This window comes from Dama dama, chromosome 5 (genome assembly GCF_033118175.1).
Source record: "Dama dama isolate Ldn47 chromosome 5, ASM3311817v1, whole genome shotgun sequence".
Classification (NCBI taxonomy): Eukaryota; Metazoa; Chordata; class Mammalia; order Artiodactyla; family Cervidae; genus Dama; species Dama dama.
The window spans coordinates 28,869,485-28,892,965 of NC_083685.1; the positions used below are offsets into that span (position 1 = coordinate 28,869,485).

The 23,481-nt window shown below is 41.5% G+C and overlaps 1 protein-coding gene across 2 annotated transcripts in view; it reads left to right on the forward strand.

Annotated features, from left to right (window-relative positions):
- The first annotated feature begins 1,130 nt into the window (after window positions 1–1,130).
- Window positions 1,131–23,481, forward strand: part of GUCY1B1 (guanylate cyclase 1 soluble subunit beta 1) — a 53,449-nt gene continuing 31,098 nt past the window's right edge. Inside the window, exons 1-4 of one of the 2 annotated variants that reach the window (XM_061142245.1) lie at window positions 1,131–1,222; window positions 1,842–1,915; window positions 19,873–19,973; window positions 21,717–21,835. In XM_061142245.1, coding sequence (XP_060998228.1) covers window positions 1,220–1,222; window positions 1,842–1,915; window positions 19,873–19,973; window positions 21,717–21,835 — 297 coding nt within the window. In that variant the 5' untranslated portion in view covers window positions 1,131–1,219. Of the gene's footprint in view, window positions 1,223–1,511; window positions 1,600–1,841; window positions 1,916–19,872; window positions 19,974–21,716; window positions 21,836–23,481 lie in introns of those variants that run through there. The other variant, XM_061142246.1, reaches the window with a different exon arrangement.

The following is a 23,481-nucleotide window of genomic DNA, read 5'->3' on the forward strand; positions in this document are numbered from 1 at the left end:
GTAATAGAAATGAGTATTTTACAGGTTATTCTTCATCTTACTTGTCTGCTGTTTAGTATTTCTGTATCAATTATGTTTCAACGTAGGCCTCTGGTAACAGAAACCAGAACAACTTTTATTGTGTGACATTGTTCCCTTTTCTCATCATAGAATCTCATCCTGGCTTCTTGGCTCCACTGACATTGGAGGCTTGCCTTTCCTTCCCCACTCTTGACCTAACCCCAGTCAACCGTGTCCATGCACTTCGGGCACAGAGTTCTCATCAGCAGACAGTTCTTGCTGGCTCATCTTTTCCCTGCAGTGGGGCTCAGGGCATTAACTAACCCAAGTACCTGGTAGAAAGGAGACAGCGAGCTATATAATTAAAAGTCTGTTCCTTCTGTACTGGGCCTTTTTCCAGTTCAGCAGTTCCCTCTGAGAAACAGCAAGAGGCCAAATTATGACTGGCCAACTTCTGACTCCCTGAGTCGCGGCTCCCCGCTGTCGAGTGGGGTCAGGTATTCCATCAGGATGGAGTCCCTGGACCTGGCAGGCAGTTGAGTGAGCGGCAGAGCTGACTTAGACAGGCGCTCACCCAAACAATAGTACTGAAAATTTTAGTTCGCTCACTCAGCTCCTCTCATTGACGAAAAGTGAAATGTGCTAAGGGGAGTATTATTAGCTTCCAGCTTGCCATAAACTGTTGAGGGAACAAGCCACAAAGGAAATGTTCATCTGCAGCAAGATGATAAACAGGAGGAGGATGCCGACCACGAGGGCGTATTCCTTTTAAGGCTTGTGCGTTGCAAACGACACACACACGTTACAAACGACACACACACGCATGCACACACCCCTCCTTAGTATGTGCTTCCCCGAGGGCATATCTTTGCATAACAATACATTTGGTGAGACCACAGCAGCTGCGTTCTCCCAGCCCCAGAATCGGTGCCCGAGCCCGGCTGCGGCCTCTCCACCGTCACTGCTGCGGCCTCAATCCTCGTCACCGAGGCGGGGGCGGGGGCGGGCAGGCGCGGGAGCGCGGCGGCACCCGGAGCATCCGAATTCCCTCCGCGGCCGCCGATTGGTCAGGAGCCGGGAGGCGGTGGCAGCCCCTCGGCTCCGCTCGCGGTAGCTGCAGGGAGGTGGCCATCAAGGCGCGCCGGGCCGGGGGCGCGGGCTGGGTGCGGGGTCGCCGCCGCCGCCGCCTGGGTCCCTCGGCCGAGCCGGCGCTGACACCATGGTGAGTGGGCTCGGCCGCTCGGACCGCGCCTCCCGCCAGCCGGGCCTGGCTGCCCGAAGGAACCGGCCGAGCGCCGAGGAAGCGCGCTGGGGGCCCGGGAAGAGCAGCGCTGGCCGCGGGGCGGCCTCGCGTTTCGCCTGCATCCAGAGCGGGGAGGCGGGAACGTCGGGGTTAGCTGCAGGGGCGGTTGGTCCCTGGCTTCCCGGGTGTCCGCACGGCGCGCGCCTTCCTGAGCTCGACGAGCTGCCTTGCGCAGGGGCGCCCGGCCAGGGCCGGCCCGCGTGTGTGGCTCTGGGCGCTGCGGCCGGAGAGGCGTCGGGCTCGCGTCCTCTCCGCCGGGCTCTCCTGGGGCGCAACCTGCCTTGGCGCGGGGACAGGTGAGCGTGGGAGGGGGTGGCCTGGGGATGGGGCGCACAGTGACGGAGAGGAGCTGCCCCAGAATGGGGCGGAGGTCGCGCCCTTGTACTACCCCTCCTTAGCACCCGAACCCCAAATAGAGCGGAAGCAGGGGGCAGGGTACCAGGTTCCCCAGCGCGGTGCCGGCAGCTGCGGAGGCCTGGCCCCCAATCCCCTTCCCACCGCAGCCGGTCCCTGACGCTCGGGTCTTCCTGTCCCGCAGTATGGATTCGTGAATCACGCGCTGGAGCTGCTGGTGATCCGCAACTACGGCCCTGAGGTGTGGGAAGACATCAAGTAAGTGTAGGGTCCCCGCGCCCCGCTGCGCCCCCACTTCCTGCCCGAGACGCGCATCTTCAGCGCAGCCGCGCTCCCACGCTCCCGAGCCCGGCCGGGGGTGGCGGGGCGGGGCGGGGCGGCCCGGGGGGGAAGGATCCCCAGGGTCACCGCGGCCTCTCAACCCGGCCGGGCGTGGGAACGCGCTGCCCGCGCCCTGGCGGCTCCCAGGCTCCGAGCCCGGGAGGCTCCCACGCGGAGGGGCCCCGGGGACCGCAGAGGCCTCCGCAGAAACGAATGAAGACGGCTCGCTGGTCGTTCACACACTTTGCAGACTTGTACGATAAATAGGGAAGCCTTTTGGGTCTGCTGAAACTCACTTTTGAGACTGCCTATCGAGCAACTGTGAATCGACCTCGTGTATTCGTCTGAAATAAAGTGAATCCCCCGCCCCGTTTATTTTTGGTTTCTATTACTGTGGTGAGGCAGGAGGGTATCCTAGTTTTCGTCTGGATCTGTGAGCCCAGTGCTTGGGATGTGAACGGAAATAGCGCAGCCACTGGGGGTTTCAACCTGCTGCAGTGACGGTCACCAGCTCTCCGAACACCTTGATCATTTCAGTCCAACAGAGATCTCTTTTTCTCTCTCTCGCTCTGGTAGAATTTGCCTTTCACTTGTACCGTTGATCACAACCAAGCAGCCACATCAAAAGCCACCATTATGTGGACTTGCATTTTGGGACAACTCTGTAACTGTCACGTTCAATTAGAGGGACAGAGAGTGGTACCCGGACGGACAGAGAACACATTGTTATTATTTACTCTCGTTTCCTGTGCTCACTGATTTCATTTTGTTGTATCAAGTAGGTGATGCTTTCATGCTGTTTGTTCCTAAATATATTACAGTTGCAGTGAATTCTAACAGGCTCTATTATGAAGTTCCACGACAGTGATTTCTTACACAGATCTGTTTCCATGGAAATTACCAGAATTAAATATAGAGCAGTAGACTGCAACGTTTCCTTCCCTTGGGTCAGTATCCTTGAGCATTATTTCGTGTTCCCTGAGCCGTTTATGTTAAGACGGAGTACATCCGCATGCTATAAAGAGAAGTAGGAGTTTTGTGATTATGGGGTTCAATTAAATAAGAATCTAGGCACTAAAGCCTACTTTGGGACTTGAATTCTCTATCTACCTTATTAATACCTTCATAATTTTTATTTTGCTTGGCAGACAGTTACAGAGAGGCAGGCATCAAGAGAAAGATTTTTAACAGTGTAACCTATGTATAAGACTATTTTAAAGCCATTTTCTTTGTGAATTTATGAAGGCATCATGTATACCAACCATGTGGTAATTTCTCATCCGTAAGATAGAAATTCCCAAATTTCCTAGTGGATGTGTGATGACAATGAATATATTCAGAATTTTCAGAGCACGGGATGGCTCTTGTGGTTAAACAGTCTTATGCACAATTGGGTTTAGAACATGTGTCTTCCCCATTATTGATTTCGATGATGTCAAATACAGAAATGAAAAATTGTACCTCATAGAGAGAAGTGTAGGAGATTTAGAAATGAAATTATCAAGTGCTTCATTTATACTGGCCATATTTTCCACAGAGAAAGTCGGAAATATCTAACGATTTACAAATTCCCTTGATGTGAAACCTTAACTCTGCCAAATCACACTAAGAATGTTATTGCATTCTTTTTACAAACGTATTAATTTTAGTTAAATATCAATATCTTCTAACTCATGAATTTATTTTTAAGTTGCATCTAAAAGTATTCTTCATCTGCTTAAGTGCTAATAATTTAAATCAGATGAAACTTTTTTTTTTTTTTTTGGGTAAAATGGAGCAAACCATAGGAATCTTTTTCAAGGATCATGTGCCCCTGCAAGAGAAATGCTATTAGTTTTACTAGTGTTTGCAATTCAGGTATTAAGTTTGACTTTTTTTTAAATTTTTTTTTATTTCAGCATCCCTCCTGGTAGAGCCCATTTTGTCTTGGATACAATTTAGTATCTGGATGAGAGAAGCTTGCTGAGTTTTTTGCATGGTGGGCCTTAGAATGGTTCACTGTTGGGACCCCTGAGGGATCCCTGGAAGGGTATTTGTTTAGAACCACAGAGATCCTCATTGCCTGGGCCCGGATGGGAGACTTTGGCAGGGTTTAACTTTGAAATGCTCCCTAGGAGATTCTGAGTTCTCCTCTGACCTGACCACCTACTCCAGGGAGGATCTCTGTAGTCAAAGGTCCAAGATACTTTCAGTTGTACCTTTTTATGAAAACTGAATATATGAAAAACATTTTTTTTTTATCTCAGTAAATACCAAACTCCACTAGCTTCCTTTTTGCACTGTGAAAAGCTATCTAAATTGATTACAAAATTTCATATCATACTCTTTTGGTTTAGGAGGAAATGGCCATCCATCCTTCTTCAGAAAGGATGCCAAACATTTAATGATAAGTAAAATCCAAACAGGTTCCAGACAGAAAATCCTAAATGGTAAGAGCCAGAAATGCTTCATTGTAAACTCCCTATTCACTTACAGTCTTACCAACAATGTAACCATTTCACAAGAGTTTTAAATTCCACTGTAAAGAAAAAGAAAGTTTGTCAAGACTGAGGGTCAGCAAACTTTCTCTTAAAAGGCTAGATGGTAAATATTATAGGTGTTGCAGGCCAAGAGTCAATTTTGAAGATATTGTGTGTATCATTTTTAAAATGTAACCATTAAAAGATGTAAAAGCCATTCTTAGATCCCAAAGTGGCAAAAACCAGCAGTGTGTGGTCCTTGACTCGTGGATTGTCGTTTGTCCCTCTGATCTAGATCATAACTGCATGTAAAAAAGCCAAAGAAACTTCTGAATCTACCTCAGATCCTGTTTTATTGCTTTCCTTTCAGTTTTGAGATGGCCCTTTCTGGAAGCCACAGTTCCTAAGTGATGAGTAACGTCAATCATTATTTCAGGAAAACATGAAGCCAGGATATATGTGTGTATATATCTAATATATATATGTATATATTAGAAAAGCACCTCAATATGGAATTTAATAACCATTTCTGTCACCTTGCCATTGGCCCTGGCTAGACTAACTTTGATTCAAACTACTGGGTTCAGAATCTTCGTATGAGATTTGGAAAGAAACTAATGGCTCTGTTAGTTGATAAATATTGGAGTGCATTCCTGTAGAAGACTGTCAGGAAGATGATTCCCTTGCGTAAAGAATGCATACGGATTTGGTATGTTTTTTTGTGATTTACCTATACAGGGCAGCATGCTTTTTTCATCATTGATTCAAGTCTTCTTTCATTCTCTAGTTAAGCTTATTTTTAAGGAGCATAGTCAAGTGTTTGAGTAGTGAGGATAGAAAGTTTATGATATGTTAGTTTCTACTGTACAGCAAAGTGAATTAGCTATAATTATACATATATCCCCTCTTTTTTGGATTTCCTTTCCATTTAGGTCACCGCAGAGCATTGAGTAGACTCCCCTGTGCTGTACAGTAGGTTTTTATTAGTTATCTGTTTTATGCATATATCAATAGTGTATATATGTCAATCCCAATTATTTCCACCCTCCCTTTCCCCCTTGGTATTCATGCATTTGTTCTCTACACCTGTCTATTTCTGCTTTGCAAACAAGAGCATTTATATTCCAACAAAAATTAAAAAAAAAAAAAGACTGAATAGAATCACCTCCAAATAGCAATTGAGAACAAAGAGTGGCAGGACTTCATGTTTTATGTATTAGTTTTTGTTTATTTTGGTTTTTCTTTTCTTTTTTAGCATTTTTAAATTGAAGTATAGTTGATTTACAGTGTCATGTTGATTTCAAGTGTATAGCACAGTGATTCATTTATACATACATGTATGTGTATGTATATATTCATTTTCAGATTCTTTTTTTCTTACAACTTATTACAAAATACTGAGTATAGTTTCCTGTGCTCTATCTTTCTTTTTATCTCCTTTTTTTTTTTTTACAAAGTAAAACAATGTTGATTTGGAAAGCTTCCCCAAAAATGTGTATGATATAATCCTTGCTTTCAAATACAGTTTAGAGATATAAGACTGTTTCTAATCTTATTATATCTTGATTTTTTTTTTGCCTGTAGCTAAATGTGGAAACATTTGGCTGTTGGATAGTATATTCTGATCTTCCAGTTTTGAAAATAATGCTTCTTGGTGAATTTGCTCATCATGAATTAATCATTATGGTTCATGTAAGCAGATGCTTGGCTGTAGGCTAGTTATATGTGACTTTCCCAGTTGCATAAACTTCCGAAGACTAAACTCTATAAGGAAACGGATAATAACTACTTCATGGGGTTTTATACTGAATGATGCCTGCAAAGTGCTTAACACAGTTCTTGATAAATAAGTGCTTAGTAAATGGTAGCTGTTACTTGTGTTACTCTAGAACCAGAGTTTCCAGGTTTTCCCTTCCCAGCTCCCATGAAAGATAAGAAGCACCCTTACATGACAATAATTGACTGATTCTGCACACTATACCTGTTTAAGTGTGCAGTCATCGCTCTAGAACAGGTAGTGACTTCTTGTCATTTCCCTTTCTCTTTCCTTTTCTCCATCTCATGCAGCTGGTACCTGCCCTTTGGATTTGAGGTGCTCTGAAATGCTCATCTTCTCCTTCTCAGCTCTGAGCACTTTCCCTTCTTACTATGATGGCCCCCATCAAGTTTTCTGCGTCTGATTAGTCCCGCTTCTCCCCCTTTGCACATTGTGGGAAGACTTACTCTCATGATGCTGTTTTTCTGCTGAAGCTTTACTTTGGAATCAGTCCTACATTATATTCTTCCACCTCCCAGTCTCTATCTGTTATTTGAAGATGCAGTGTATGTTCTTTTACTTTTTTTAAACTCATTAGTTTTTAATATTTTGGATCCCATGTGTAAAATCATAACACACAGTATTTGACTTTCTTTGTCTGACATTTCACTGAGCATAACACCATCCAGTTCATCCATGTTATTGCAAATGGCAGAATTTTACTCATTTTTATGGCTAGTAATATCCCATTGTGTATATGTTGCATCTTCTTTATCCATTCATCTGTTGATGGACACTTAGGTTGCTTCCATATGTTCTCTTTTGGTTTGGTTTTGTATTTTAGGCTGTACCATGCAGCATGTAGGATTTTAGTTTCCCTCAGGAATTGAACCTGTGACCTTTGCATTGTGGGGTGTGGAGTCTTAAACACTGGACTGCCAAGGAAGTCCTCGTATGCTCTTAATATTCATTTTATCAAAACAAAACCAAATCAAGTACCACATTTTGCCTTGTTTTAATCAGATTTTCATATTCCTGTGGCAGTATAATTAAATTTTTATACCTTCCTGTATTCTTGCTCAAGTGGGCTTTAAAACATTAAGTCCTTTTTTATTATAAAAGCTGTTTAAAATTTCCAAAGTCCTTTCCTCACTAATTTCACATGAGTGCCACAATACCCATTTGAAGTAAGAAAGGCCTTTCTAGCTCATTTTTTTCCAACTTTATTGAGATATAATTGGCACATAACATTGGGAAAGTTTAAGGTGTTTTATGTATGGTTTAGACACATTTGTAAATTGCAGAATGATTCCCACCATGATATTCACTAAAACTTCCATGCTGTGGCATAGTGACTGTTTTTTTGTGGTGAGAAGGTTTAAAACCTACTCTCTTAGCAGTGTTTCAGTCTGTGATACAGTGTGAGCTGTAATCACCAAGCTCTGCACTGATCCCCAGACCTGTTCATCTTGTAACGGTTGTCTGTACTCTTGGAGCAACACCTCCCCATTTCCCCACTTCCAACCCTACTGAGCACTCTACACTGCTTCTCTGAGTTTGTCTGTTTTACTTTCTACATAAATAAGTGAGCTCAGTGCTCTTTGTTTAATGATAAAGTTGAGTCTCAGGAGGTGGAATGACTGTCTAAGGAATGACGTCAGAAAGCTGTAGATTCAGACCAGACTCTGCTCTTCTGATGGCAGATCTGCAGCTCCTTTTAAGATAGAAAGTATGAAAGTTGTTAGTTGCTCAGTCGTGTTTGACTCTTTGTGACCCCATGGACTGTAGCCCACCAGTCTCTTCTGTCCATGGAATTCTCCAGGCAAGAATACTGGAGCAGGTTGCCATTTCTTTCTCCAGGGGATCTTCTTCTTAGCCCAGGGATCGAACCCAGGTCTCCTGCTTTGAAGGCAGATTCTTTACTGTCTGAGTCACGGGCATAATACCAAAGTAGGAGCTAATGAAGTGACATACAAACATGAAGCCATATTCATTTCATCCCCAGAAACTTTCTCAGTACAAATCAAGGAATACATTGAATTAAAAAATAGGTGAACCAGATAATTGTTACAATCAGGGCCTTTTTCTTTAGAAAGACCTGCTGGTCAACCTGGAAGGTGGAGGGAGGCCCAATGTATCCACTGGAAGCCCCCTGTGCCTGTGGAACTGGGTGCTCAAGGAAGACTCCTTCTCATGACCCCCTAGGGAACCCGAGGTCCTTAATTCAGGGCTTTTCTTTGGTGGTCTGAAGTATCCCCCAGCCAAACAACCTGGGTCTTTATTTTCCTTACATCTGTCATCTTTGCAAAATTAAAAAAAATCATAGATGCATATTACTTAATTACATGTCAGAGGAGGAGCTTTGTCCATTAACATGAGCAGCTGAGGAGTGGCCTGAGGATCTGTGTTCCCCTCTCATTCCCAGACCTGCATGGACGAATACTGACTGGACCTTGGACCTGGTCCCCACAAACAATGTCCTTCCTGCCCTCGCTGTTCTCCAGAGTGAGAACGTCTTGCAAATGTTTCTCGTCATTGTGTCAGAAAGTGATGGTCATCGTTGATACTGTGCAGACATCACCAGGAAAGCACACTTAAGGAAAACTCTAGAACCGGCCCCACTCAGAGGCTGATGACTGCCAGGACATAGGGCCGGGGGGCTTTCCCGTCGTTGCTTTGTCTCTTTGCTCATTCAACAGAAAGCAGGGGAAACAGTGTCTCTGTTTATGTCTGGCCAAGTGGAGTGGCTTTTTTTATACTGATACCGAGATTAGAGGTGTCTACTATATGAAAAAGGGGAACTTTTTTTTAATGTGTAAGAAATTTTATTGTAATACAGGAATTTTTCTTATAGGAATGTAGCTTGAAGAGTAGTTTAAGGTATATAGAAGGATTTAACTAGAAGGATATTGATCACAGCCCCTTATAATAGCAAAGTAGTAAGAATAGTGAAACTAATCAAAGATAGAGAACTGTTTATTTGTATACTGGTTTTAAAAGGTGTTTCAGAGAAATATAAGACTTTATATATAAGTCTTATATATAACTTATATAATTATATAAGAAATATAAGGAAGAGGTGATCTGACAAGCATTTTAAAAGGAAATGGATCAGTATTTCTTGAGAGGTCCAACAGATTTTTTTCATTGAAGGTTTATTAATGAAATTAATTCAAAGTTGAAATTAATTCAAAGTTAATTTCATTGAAATTACTGAGATAATTATAGATGCAAATGCAGTACTAAGAACTGATGGACAGAAGCTGTGAACCTTGACCTTCTTTCCCCTAGTGTGTTTCAAACTGTAGTATAATGACATTAATACATCCATCTTATTCATATTTTTCAGTTTTACTTAAAATCCTTTCTGTGTATCTATTTGATTTTATCACATGCACAGGTTCACATATCCACAACCACAGTCAAGATACAGGACATTTCCATCACCACAAGGATCCCTCATGTTGTCCTTTATAACCTGGAAAGGGAAACATTCTGACATGTTTATTATTCCTTTTTGTTACCGTGCCTTAGGTTGTGCTGGGGATTCTGATCTGTTGCCACTTATTGTTGAGTCATGAAACACTACCATGTTCCTCTGTTGAGATTCTTGGTGGTCAGTCTTCAAATCAGCCAAACATGGGAACGTTCAGCCCTCAAACCCCACTTGCTCTCAGCACCCTAGCCTCGTGGGCAGGTTTTCAAGCCAGTTTTCAAGTTCCTCAACCAGGCTGACCTTTCCCATCCAGGGAGGGTGACACCTTTGCTCAGAAGGGTCTCACTCCATGCTCCCCACTCCTGCCTCCCCATGAAAATATTTCCTAGCCTTAAGAAAGTGAGAAAAAATCTTACTTTTTTATTTTTTGCATTTTTACTTTTAAAATTGAGGTATAGTTGCTTTACAGTATTGTGTCTGCCGTACAACGAAGTGAGTCAGCCATGTGTATACATATATCCCCTCCCTCTTGGGCCTCCTTCCCTCCCGGACCCCTGCCATCTCGTCACAGTGCCAGGCTGGGCTCCCTGTGTGGGCAGCAACTTCCCACTGGCTGTGGTTTACATATATTGGTGTAGATATGTCAATCCTACTGTTTCAAGTCGTCCATCACCCCCAACCCGTGTTCCCATGTCTGTTCTATATGTCTGTGTGTGTGCTCAGTCGTGTCTGACTCTTTTGCAACCCCATGGACTGTAGCCCGCCAGGCTTCTCTGTCCATGGGATTTTCCAGGCAAGAATACTGGAATCGGTTGCCATTTCCTACTTCAGGGGATCTTCCCAACCCAGGGATTGAACCTGGGTCTCCCACATTGCAGGCAGATTCTTTACCACTAGCGCCACCTCTACAAATCTTACTTAAAGTATGGCTTCTTTCACCTCCAAAACTATACTTTTCCTCATAGTACATGCACAAGTTTATAATTACTTATTTGTACTGTTATTTGATTGCTCTCTGTCTTGTCTCGCTAAACTGTGGCATTGATAGCTAGCAGAAGGCCTCTATGTGTGTGTGTGTGTATAATATATGTGCATGAATTATCTTTCTGATTTTCAGAGAATAGAGCACGTCTGTATGTGTCACACATATTTCTTTCCTGTAACAAGGATTTATTATGTCAGAATGGTGACATCTTCAGCTTCTTTTTAATAAAATACAAGCTCTGTTGAAATGGGCATTTCTTATATAAGCAATGACAGAAGATATAGTAGTAAATTATAACATCTCTGTTTGGAAGGGTCAGAGTTCACACATGGATATAATAAAAGGATTAAGAACACTGCTTTTGGATTACCAGTTGCATAAACCCCCAAGACACTGGGTTGGATTCAGGACAAGACTGCCTCCTTTAGCAAGTGTCTCAAAGGCAGGCCTGTGTGGTGCTGTTTAAAGGCCATTTCTAGACTGTAGGTGGGCTTCCCTGGTGCCTCAGCTGGTAAAGAATCCTCCTGCAGTGCAGGAGACCTGGGTTCGATCCCTGGGTTGGGAAGATCCCCTGGAGAAGGGAAAGGTTACCCACTCCAGTATTCTGGCCTGGAGAATTCCATGGACTATATAGTCCATGAGGTCGCAGAGAGTCAGACAGACTGAGCTACTTTCACTTTCACTTTCAGACTGTAGGTAGATGTTTATGATGCCGAAAGTAAATTTTGAAACCAGATGAGGATGTTCCCCATGACCTACAGTATTGACTGTAACAACTCATGTACGTAGGACACACCATGTGTTTCGCAGTCGTGGTCCTTTTTAGGCTTTGTACTTGTTAGCTCACATAATCCTCCCGCCCACCCTAGAGGACAGATTTGTTCTTTATTCTTATTTTAGAAATAAGGGAACTGAGGCTTCATGACTAACTCCTACCTCAAGCCACCCATGTCTTAATCATCAGAGCAGAGTTTGGGGCACAGGTGGGCTTGTAGTGATAGTATTATGTGCTTTCCTGTAAACACGAAGGACTCAACAAGCTTCTCTTTTCCAAAGACGATTTAGCATGAGGCTGGGCAGCATACGTGTGTGTTACTACTACCGTCTTTGTTTTCCTGTACTTTTCACACGCTTGTCCAGGTGCGTGTGGCTGTTATATTTTTAAAGGTGTTTTACTCAGAGATAGGGCTTCCCAGGTGGCACTAGTGGTAAAGAACCCGCCTGTGCAGGAGACATAAGAGATTGAGTTTGATCCCTGGGTTGGGAAGATCTGGAGGAGGGCATGGCAACCCACTTTAGTATTCTTACCTGGAGAATCCTCATGGACAGAGGAGCCTGGCGGGCTACAGTCCATAGGGTCACGAGGAGTCAGACACGATTGAAGTGATTTAGCGCTTACTTAGAAATAGGACATCTACATTGACAAAGAAAATCAGAGACTCAGGACTTTTGAGCAATTGACTTTTGTGCGGTTTTGGAAACACTCTGAGCTGTGGTGTTGTGAGGAGAGCTCAGGATGAAGGAGGCACAGGGCTGAGGGAGTCATTTGTTCTTATGAAGCTGCTGAACAGGTTTGGAATGTTTGAGATTGTGTTTTCAGAACTGGGACAATTTACTTATGAGATTCTCTTGTGCCACCACTGGACACAGTCAGAAAAAATGCCGTTATGTATCCAGAGTGGGTCTTTGGTTAAACCCATGTTACCTGGGAAAGGATGACTGTCACCACTTACAGGACTTGGGTGAATGAAGACCTGGCCTTGGAGGACTGACCTTCAGCATCTGGTGAGCAGTCAGAGCAGAAGGCCTCTCTCCTCCAGATCCCCCCAAATTAGTGTCTTCTTCAGGGACTCAGACTTTCTGGGAATCTTCAGATCGTGCTATTGAAAATCAAGGGGCTGTTAATGCTTCACAACTGTTCCCCAAAAAGCAATGTAGATTTTTAATTTGTAAATGTCATAAGTAGTTATTATCTGTGCTTCATGGTGGGAGGGTTTTAATTTTAATGATTGGACACAACCCAGCCTTGAGGATGTCCTTACCTCTCAGTAAATTAGACAGACCATTCTGGGATTTATTGTCAAGACTCTGCATACTGTCTTTAAATACAGCCTGTGGTGGGGTAACAGTGTTTACAGGATCAGCGGCCCTGGGAGCTGTCATGAGTTGGGTTGATTGATATGAGGTGAGTTTTCTGCCTGAGACCAGACTTTGAGACTCCTGTATTTAAGACGCCTGTGTTTAGTCTCTCCTGTATTAGAATTTCTGTTCTCACACCTCCCTAGGAAGCTTCTTTGCCTACTAGCCAGCAGTTTCTGTAGTATACTCAACGTACCTGAAAGGTTTATAATAGCAGGAACTCAGCATCGGAATATGAATTCACTTTCTGTCCATTCACATCCCTTAGGCAAGGAAAATCCCTTAGGTATGAGTTATGAGAAATGCTGCCTGGATATTTCTCACAACTTGTATACCTACTTAAAAAAGATAAATAGTAAAGACATTTCTCAGTTTGAGAATAAACTGGACTTCTGCCAGTAATGTTTGATTGTTTGATTTTTGGTAGGAAGTTTTGGAACGTGTGGAGGATATTTAATTAACTCATTTCTTTTAAAACATGCACACATTCACTGAGTGCATGCTCTAATCCAGGCACCTGTGTTTAGGCATTAGTGATTCAAAACCAAAACCAAAACCACAAAACCAAAAAAATCCTGCCATAATAAACATGCCCTTGTGGGAAAAGGTAATTTGTGTAAGTAAATGATCAATTTAAATTCCAGCAAATAGCCATCTCTAAAAGTAAGTAGGAAATCAGTTGCTACTGGGAAAATTTTTCATGGGTACAGGCTCAATTTTTGAATCCTTTTTATGGCCACAAATGTATAGAATAGAATTGTTTCCTGTTTTGTCTCCAGGTGCAAGTCAGGACTTTATTTTTAAAGCTCTTTGGAGAGATGGAGCTTGCTTTGTTTCGGCTGCCTGAAGTCATGCGTTCTGACAGCTAATGACAGATCACGTACAACTTTGGTTTAACGGTTTGGATGCTGAGTGGACCCTCCCCCCTCCTTCCACTCGCTGTTTCCTTGTCCTCCTCCTGCTCCCGCCTCCGTCTTCCCCACCTTCTGACTCTTGCCAGCTAGATGTTTGGGGCATTGAGTGTGTGAAGAGCCCTCTCCCTAGACTGGTTGTGCATCTGTTGCTCGTTTCTGTCTGTGAGGGGTGAGCTTGCGCATCCTCTGGGGACATGGGGTGAGCTTGGTCCTTCTTCCCGCTGCTGTGCAATGGAAGGCTGTGACCTGGGATGCAGATGAAACCTGGTCAGTATCTTTCTATCTGTGTTTACTTGGTTAAAGAAAATGCCCTTTTACCCCATCCGGACTCACTTAGGCCAACTTAAAACTCTCTCTAAATATTTATCACTGTCTGCAGATTTCTTTCATAGAATAATGCATCAACCAGAAAGAGCTAATGCTTAACCCCCAAACAACTGTTAAGTATACAGGTAAAGATAATACACCCTGCTGTCAGTCACACTGGAAATTGTGGAAACCTATATTTGTTTGGGTTTATCCAAGGGATTTTTATAATTATAATGGGAAACAGCAGAATGTAATCACACAAACCCAGATCGTTTGACGATAGCAGTTTCATTGGTTGCTATTTGATAGATGAACAGTATTGAATACATTTTAATCCAATTTGCCTGTGGCTTGATATGGTATTTTTTTGTCACCTAAAAATCACTGGAGGAAAAAAAGTCTTTCATTTTCAGGAAAATTTTCTATCATATTTCTCAGAGAAGCCTGTGTTTTCCTCACTTGTAAAAAATGTATGCTTTAAAATGTATCAACATATTAAACAAAATTGGTGCTCAAAAATATATTCTGAATAATGAATGAGTCTAGAAAATTTGGTCAAGGTATATGGCTGAATTTGGGTAACTTAAGCACAAAAGGAACTCTACGTGTAAAAAATAAATCAAATATTGTTAGAAATGATGTACCTGTATATTTGACTGATCCTTTGCTTTTAATGAGAAAAACACTTGGAAGTTGTAAGATGAGAAAGTGAAGGACAGAGAATTATAAGGTGATATTACCTGGATTATGGACGTTGTTAATGTGATCTGAATAGTAGCTCACATCCCAACTTTTCCTACATTTGTTGGTCACCCTCGGTGATTCTGGTTAGCTGATGAAAACACATTTTCTTCCCTCAGAGATCAGGTACATCTGAGGGATTGTTGTTATCACATCTGTGCTCTCTGGAGGCCAAAATGTTTGGCAGATTAGAGTCTGAACAAGCCTAAATTTACCTTTAAGTTAGAAGAAAAGCAGTGCTGAGAATTGAGACATTCTCTCAAAGTGTCTGCTGGCTCCAGTGGCCAAGTTGCTGGAGAGTAGTTTTTTGGATATTTACTTCTTTTGCACTGTAAATTCTCCTGCTCAGTTTAATGGAGGAAACCAATTATCAATGAAATGTTGGTAATATCCTCAATTAGCTTTTACTCCTAAAAGGGAACAATTTGAAGAATGGGCTACAGAAAGAATTGAGTTGGGTCCAGAGAGATTAGGTCCTAGACGTATGTGGCCTCCTGGAGCCTCTGCTCGGACATAACTTCAGGATGCCTCACATGGTCACTGCATACCCTTGCATCCCGCCCCTCCTCCTACATCCCCACTTGTCCCTTCAGCCTGATCTCATAATAAATTATAAAATTTGTATATATATTATGTAAACATAATAATTTATACAGATTGTAATAATATATCACCATAATAATGTATGTTTATTGTTTGTTTCCACCAGCTAAAGTGTAAACTTTAGGAGGGCAGGGATCTTTATGTTTCATTCATTGATATATTAAACATGCTCAGAAGAGTGCTTGGAGCATAACAGGTATTCAGTTATTTGTGGCAAGACTTCTCCCCCAGGGGAAAAAAAGAATAATTAAAGGGTGCTTTCTGAGATGAAAGCAAATAAGGAATACTAAGCTTATTGAATAATTTATTGGAATTCATTGTGAAATTTTTGAGAAGGTGATTATTTCCTTTCATGTACTACTGTTTATACTTAGGCTCCCTCCAGGGAGCATGTTGGGCTGATTATTCCAGGAAGTAAAGCTTAAAAGATAAGGGCGCTTATTTTATTAAAGCAAGAGAAAGAAGAAAGAAGAGGGATGCATTGACTTATGGTTAGGGGATTTCTAAGGAAATGGCCATTTCTCTGCTTTATGCAGAAGAATTTTCTATTCTGTTTAAGAGTTATGAATTGATGACTTTCTGAAAATCTAAGTGCATTACAAAAATTTATGTTGTTTGATTTATTCCAGTTGGAAGAAAAATAAGTAGGGCATAGTGAGAGCATGAGTAAATTTGTTCTTTATTATATATTTAATTTAAAAATTTTTGTATTTTATTAGAATACCCTAAATCAGAGTCTTCAGAATTCCAGTGTGTTGACCAATGCTGTTTCATAATAAAATGTTAGTTGTAAAATGAGAAAAATTAGACTCTATATATCCGGCAAATCAGCAATTCCATTTCTAGGAATTTATTCTAGAATAAATTAGAATTTAATTTAATTCTAAACCTAGAATTTTTACAGAGAAATAGAAGTATTAGCTACAAAGATACTGATTGCAAGATTTTATTTGGACTTGTGGAAAAAAAGTATTTAATATTGACTAAAACTTCAACATGCCTAACCAATGCAATTTTATGTAGTCGAGGTATAGAAATATATTTATTGACATGAAAGGATGTCCATCAAATAGTAAGTCAAAAAGGAGGTTTAAGAACTGTATGATCTGGTTTGTGTTATATACAGTTATTTTCAAGCATAAACAACTTGAATATAATATTTGCAGTGAGTGAGTGAGTGATAGTTCCTCAGTTGTGTTCAACTCTGTGACCCCATAGACTGTAGCCCGCCAGGCTCCTTTGTCCATGGGATTCCCCAGGCAAGAACACTGGAGTGGGTTGCCATTTCCTTTTTCGGTATTGGCAATGTAGACACATAATGCTTCAGGAACTTAGAACATACTTTTGTATTCTCTCTACAGCTGTGGAAGGAGGGTTATATTATTGCTTCCATTTTAGAAGAGAGGGGTTTTAAAAAATTTATTATATTGAAGTATAGTTGAGTTCGGAGAAGGCAATGGCACCCCACTCCAGTGCTCTTGCCTGGAAAATCCCATGGACGGAGGAGCCTGGTAGGCTGCAGTCCCTGGGGTCACTATGAGTCGGACATGACTGAGCGACTTCACTTTCACTTTTCACTTCCATGCATTGGAGAAGGAAATGGCAACCCACTCCAGTGTTCTTGCCTGGAGAATCCCAGGGATGGGGGAGCCTGGTGGGCTGCCATCTATGGGGTCGCACAGAGTCAGACATGACTGAAGTGACTTAGCAGCATAGTTCAGTTACAATGTTGTGTTAATTTCTTCTACACAGCAGAGTGATTCAGTTATATATATATAATTTCCATTCTGGTTTGTCACAAGCTATTTTTTTTCATTTATTTTTATTAGTTGGAGGCTAATTACTTTACAATATTGAAGTGGGTTTTGTCATACACTGACATGAATCAGCCATGGAGTTACATGTATTCCCCATCCCGATCCCCACTCCCACCTCCCTCTCCACCCGATTCCTCTGGGTCTTCCCAGTGCACCAGGCCCGAGCACTTGTCTCATGCATCCCACCTGGGCTGGTGATCTGTTTCACTATAGATAATATACACGTTTTGATGCTGTTCTCTCGAAACATCCCACCCTCACCTTCTCCCACAGACTCCAAAAGTCTGTTCTGTACATCTGTGTCTCTTTTTCTGTTTTGCATATAGGGTTATCATTACCATATTTCTAAATTCCATATATATGTGTTAGTATGCTGTAATGTTCTTTATCTTTCTGGCTTATTGAGTACAGTTGCCTGTGCTGTACCATAGGACCTTGTTGTTTATCCATTCTGTATAACATAGTTTGCATCTGCTAATCCCAAACTCCTACTCCATTCCTCCCTGAAGAGAGATGCTCACGGGCTTTCTGTGATTTGTCCAAGTTCATTCGACAGGTGAATCCTGGGCTGTGAAATTCACATCTCTGTGCCCACCAAAACCATGCATTTCCTCCTACATGTACTGTTATGTGGAACTGCAGGTGTATACAGGGTCCACTCTGCAGAACACACAGTGTCTGGGGGAATCTCCATCCTACCTGAACATCAGCTGTCCTACTGTTTGGGGCACACACCATGTCATGGCCACAGACCGCTGTTGTGACAGCCCTGCTTGGAGGAGGAGAAGGCAGTGAGGCTGCGGGGTGGCATGGAGAAGCCATCCCAGCCTCTGAGGTGACAGTTCACCCAGTTTCCTTCTGGAGCTTCAGGGGCTGAGACAGCTGGGTTGGGAATCAGAGGTGCAGATGCATGCTCCGCCTGTGTTTGTGCGTCTCACCCAGACAAGGTGTCTGACACCTCAGGACACTGAACAATGGATTTTTCCTCCTCTTTAGATGCTGGTTTGAGAAAAATAGGCTTCCCTGGTGACTTAGATGGTAAAGAATCCTCCTGCAATGCTGAAGACCCGGGTTTGATCCCTGGGTCTGGAAGATCCCATGGAGTAGGAAATGGGAATCCACTCCCCTATCCTTGCCTGGAGAATCCCATGGAGAGAGGAGCCTGGTGGGCTACAGTCTATGGGATTGCAAAGGGTCAAACATGACTGAGTGACTAACACTTCACTTGAGAAAAATAATCCCAATCCTATCAAAATAAATATATAATCATGACCACTATTCAAATGATAATTCTGATTTCCTTTCACTAACCCCATGTGCATTTTGAGCTGCTGCATTTATTATGTGACGGATGTAATGGAAGATATTATCTCTCCACCGGGCACATCAGACTCACATGTTTAATATGAAGCTCTGGATCTTATCTCTCGGTCTGCATCCCACTGTCTGTCCCAGTTCAGCTCCTGGTGACTGCAACCTTCAGCTGCTCCGGCCAAAACCTGTGTCCTCTGGTGTCTTTCCCTTTCGTCCTGTGTCCAGTTCATCAGGAACGTGTGGAACCTGTCTTCAGATTCACTGGGGTCGGGGCCACTTGCTCCCTCCACTGCTTTCACCCTGAGTCCCGTCATCAGTCTTTCTCACCTGAATGTCCCAGTGGCCTCTTAGCTGGTCTCCTCTGTCCCTGCTCTGTTCTTGCTCTGTCCTTTCTCTGACCTTGCTCTGTCTTTGCTATTACATTGCTATGACCTTGTTTTGACCTTACTATGTCTTGCACTGACCTTGCTATGACCTTGCTCCGTCTCTGATGTGATCTTGCCCTGTCCTTCTCTGACCTCGTTATGACATTGCTCTGACATTGCTCTGTCCTACCTTGCTCTGACCTTGCTCTGTCCTTGTTCTGACCTTGCTCCATTTTATACGCCTTCAGTCCACGCCCAGTGCAGCTGGAGGGTCCATCCCCTCATTGAGGCCTCCATGGTTCCCCCCACACCCTGCTAGTGCTTTGCACCTGTGAGTTTCCCTGGCCTCTCAGGGCTCCCTGCAGAGATGCTTCACACCTGTCTCCACTGCCAGCTTCTCCATGATGCTTCTGGTTTTGTGCTTGAGGCCCCCTCCGCCCCCTACCACCTTGCCCAGCTTTACTTTTCTCCAAACTAATTACCATTATCTATCATCTATCTGTCTATCATCTATCCATCTATCATCTGTGTATCTGTCCATCTACAGTTCAGGATCTCAAATAGTCGGACACAACTGAGTGACTGAACTGAACTGGACCTCTCTATCTATCTAATATATATCTTAGTTTTATGCTTCTTCTGTCCCCTGTTCTAGAATACATTTGTCCCAAGAACTCCCTACTTTATCCCACTAAAGGGTGAATCTCTAGGGCCTCTAACTGTGCCTGGGACACCTAGGGCCTCAACACATGTTTGCTGACTGTTTACTTAATCAAAAGCTATTTCTTGATTATATCCATTATCAGGTATAGTTTTGGGCATTAGAGTACTATATGAATGTTATTCTTGTTAAAATTACTCAAATATATCATTTTAATTTGGGGAGGGAGATGTGAAATAAGATTTTTTGATAGGGATGTGTCATTGATTTAAACAAATTTGCCAAACGTGAATTCTCTTTCAAATAAAAAGTCATTTTTATATGATCCTTGTAGGTGGCACATCTGTTCTTTCCTTTCAACTTTTCCCCCTGTCTGCCTTGTTTTTGTTTTCTAGAAAAGAGGCACAATTAGATGAAGAAGGACAGTTTCTTGTCCGAATAATTTATGATGATTCTAAAACATATGATTTGGTTGCTGCTGCAAGCAAGGTCCTCAGTAAGTTGAACGTGACTTTCTTTCTTTGGCTAAGCTGCACGTCAGTGTCCAAGGGCATGCATGGTCCAAGGTCACATTGTATAGTTGCACAGGCTGTGCACTGCACAACCCTGATGGGAGGATAGTCACATATAGTATTAGGCTCAGGTTACACTAAATCATGTTATTCTTTTTACAAACTCTTTAGAGAATAGAGGAGCTCTCTGCCCCTCCCCACAAAAAGCCATGTGTTGAGGAAGCAAAAAATTATTGATACTTAATGTAATAAGTTAATGATGTAATAATAACTTAATGTTGCCGTGTCAAGATCACAATAATTACAAAAACATAATATGTAGAAAATCTTATCTCCAAATCTCTTTTGTAAACACAAGTTTTGTTAGGTAATGGTAAAAGAAACAAGAAACTGAGAGCTACACTCATGCAAAGAAGGCAAAGTAAAAACAAAAAAGCTTCACTGGAAAAAAGTTGTTCTCAAAGTAGTATCTCTTATCATTGTAGTACTTAATTTATAGTGAGGCTACAGTTTGCATAGACTGGATGGATGCTTTTTAGCTTTGTCAAATATAGCTAGGAGAGAAAATGCTACCTCTTGTAAAATATAAGAATTACCATAAAAGTATGGTAAATTATTAATAATAATCATAAGAAAAATATCCAGCATCACTAGTAATCAAAATTGACACAAATATGAAATAATTTTTATATAAATTTGACAATTGGCAAATTAAAAATCTACTGTAGTCAAGGGTAGAGTTAAAGGGGAAATCATACACATTTAAAATCTGATGGGAAAATAAACTGTTTTGGAGAATAATTTTGCATCATCAGTCAAAGTCTGTTTAAAAATGTTCAAATTTTAGATATATTTAGAAAATTTTCATAAAGAAATAACTAGATTTATTTGCGTTAAGATATATGTGTATTTTCATTTCAGAGTTACTTATATTATCAAAAGTTGTAAAAACCTGCATTTTGAGCAAGTGGGCATTGGTGAAATGAATTGTTGCATATCTGTGTTTAATCTGTGATTAAAATTGATATTAAGAAAAATTTTAATTTTAGGAAATAACAGTAATTCAATATTAAGAAAAAGGCAGGATCTTAGGCTATATATTATTTGTAACCTGGTTATTAAATATGCATATTTTTATAAAGAAAAATGATTTTGCACCCAAATATCTGCCTGGTGGCTCAGACGGTAAAGAATCTGCCTGCCAATGTGGAAGACTTGGGTTCAATCCCTCGGTTGGGAAGATATGCTGGAGAAGAGAATGGCCTCACACTCCAATATTCTTGCCTGGAGAAGTCCATGGACAGAGGAGCCTGGCAGGCTATAGTCCATGGGGTCACAAAAAGATACAACTGAGCAACGAACACTTTCACTTTTCATCTTCATGTGCATTCTTGATGATTTTAAAGATCTTTCTCTTATTTTTCAGAAAAAGTAAGTTATACCTTACATATAAGTTTGAAAAAGCTCAAAGTTTTGTCACAGAACCTGAGAAACTGGTTGCTTTGCTTTTAAGTACAGATTTAAACTGTTAACGTGTCAATATGCTGTCTTCTCAGATTTCATTGTATTTTCCTGGCCAGATATTTTTCCTATGATCTGTTCACTGTGCAAAGAAATTGAGGATATTTAACATTTTTGTCATGCACTTATCTTTATTCCTGCCTCTAATGATTTTCTACCTCTAATACATTTTGTTTCTATTGTTGCCTCTCAAATCTATAAACTAGATCTCAATGCTGGAGAAATCCTCCAAATGTTTGGGAAGATGTTCTTCGTCTTCTGTCAAGAATCTGGTTATGATACAATCCTGCGGGTCCTGGGATCTAACGTCAGAGAATTTCTGCAGGTGAGCAGTTTGAGGTCCTGGTCCAAAAGTTCTGATTTTCTTCTTCTCTCACGTGGGCTCTAGAATCCCTTTGTTCAGTTGGCTGGATGAGTGTCTAGCTGCTGAAATGAAATCATAGGGACATTTTCCCTAATTCACATAAAATAATAAGTATTAGATGGTCTTGAGTACATTTTGGCATTTTTCCTTCGTATTTTTACTTTAATTTTTGGTTCTGACACTAAACATTCAAGTTCTAAGCTAGTGGTCTCTGAAAGTCTCAACGTGTTGTGATCCATTCAACTGCCTTTTAAAAAATAAGTCTTTGTGCTAGTAGCTCTGCTTTTATGTATATAACCTGGGCTTGTTTTCTAAGTCATTCTGACTTTAAGTAATTAAATAATTCATCAGTATCTGTAAAGTTCTACCTGAAGCTCATTGTTTCAGGGAAAGAGCCTGTCACCAAAACAGGTTTAAGAATCATTGCTCTGAGTTACATATTAGTTAATCTACTCTGGAGAGGAAAATAGGAACTCTTCCAGAGTCAGTCTCAGGTGAAGTCAAGATAAATAATGTCACCAAAGGCTTTTGTTTTCTTGTTAAAACTACTTAATTTTTTTCTTTTTACTAGTGAATGACACATCAGGTGAGAGGCTATTTTGGGATCAACTGTCCTATTTTAAGCACAGGCATTTTTGAGACTCTCCTCTTAAAATGTGCTAACATTGAACATTATGTGGTTGTTTGTAAAGAATATTTCTAAACTGGCCGCTGAGAGCAGCCAGATCTTGCTGGAAAATGATGTCAGTGCAAGACCAGCTGAACTGGAGCCCAGCTTGGAGGGAATGTAAACGACTTTCAGTCCAGCTGCGTTATTGATTTAACAGCCAAAATAAGAACTTGAGTGTTTAATCAAAATGTCTGTTGTTTACATAGTGACATTTTTCTTATAAACTTAAAACAGCATTAAATCAAGATGGAAACCGGTTTCCAGTCTCTGCCATGGATTTACCAAACTACTGGTGTCCAAAAAAACTGCCACTTCCAAAGGAAGTCGCTGCCAGGAGATACTTAAATTAACCTTTAACAGGCTGTATTTAAATGAATTATTTTACATGGATTAAAGTTTGAGATTTAAAAATATTTTGAGATTTGGGGGGTTAGAATGCATTCCCATTTTTAATATTTCTGTTGACTCCTGGTCGCTTTCTCAACTAAGTTCCAGTTGCAATTTCTTTCTCTTAATTTTATCTTTCTCTCTCAATGGTCACATCTGTGTTGACAAAACAATCATGCAAATAGTTTACTTTTACCTTTACTCACTGTGACTGTCTGCTAAGTGTCCAGTGGCTCAGTTGAGGACTGGAGACTCCTGGTGGTTTCTCCTGGTTCTAGAACTGTCCTGACTGCAGACTCGCCTCTATGTGACTAGGGTAAAATGCACACTGGGCTTCAAAGAGAATGCAGATAACTCGGGCCTGTTTCATATTGATTACATGGTAAAATGATAACGTCTTGGGAATACTGAGTTATATAAAAATGTATCATAAACATCAATTTCACCTGGTTCTTTTCCCTTTTTTAAATGTGTCTACTAGAAAATTTAACATACATGACTGATGTTTGTGACTTGCTTTAATGGCTCCTAAGTCTTTTATTTTCACTGG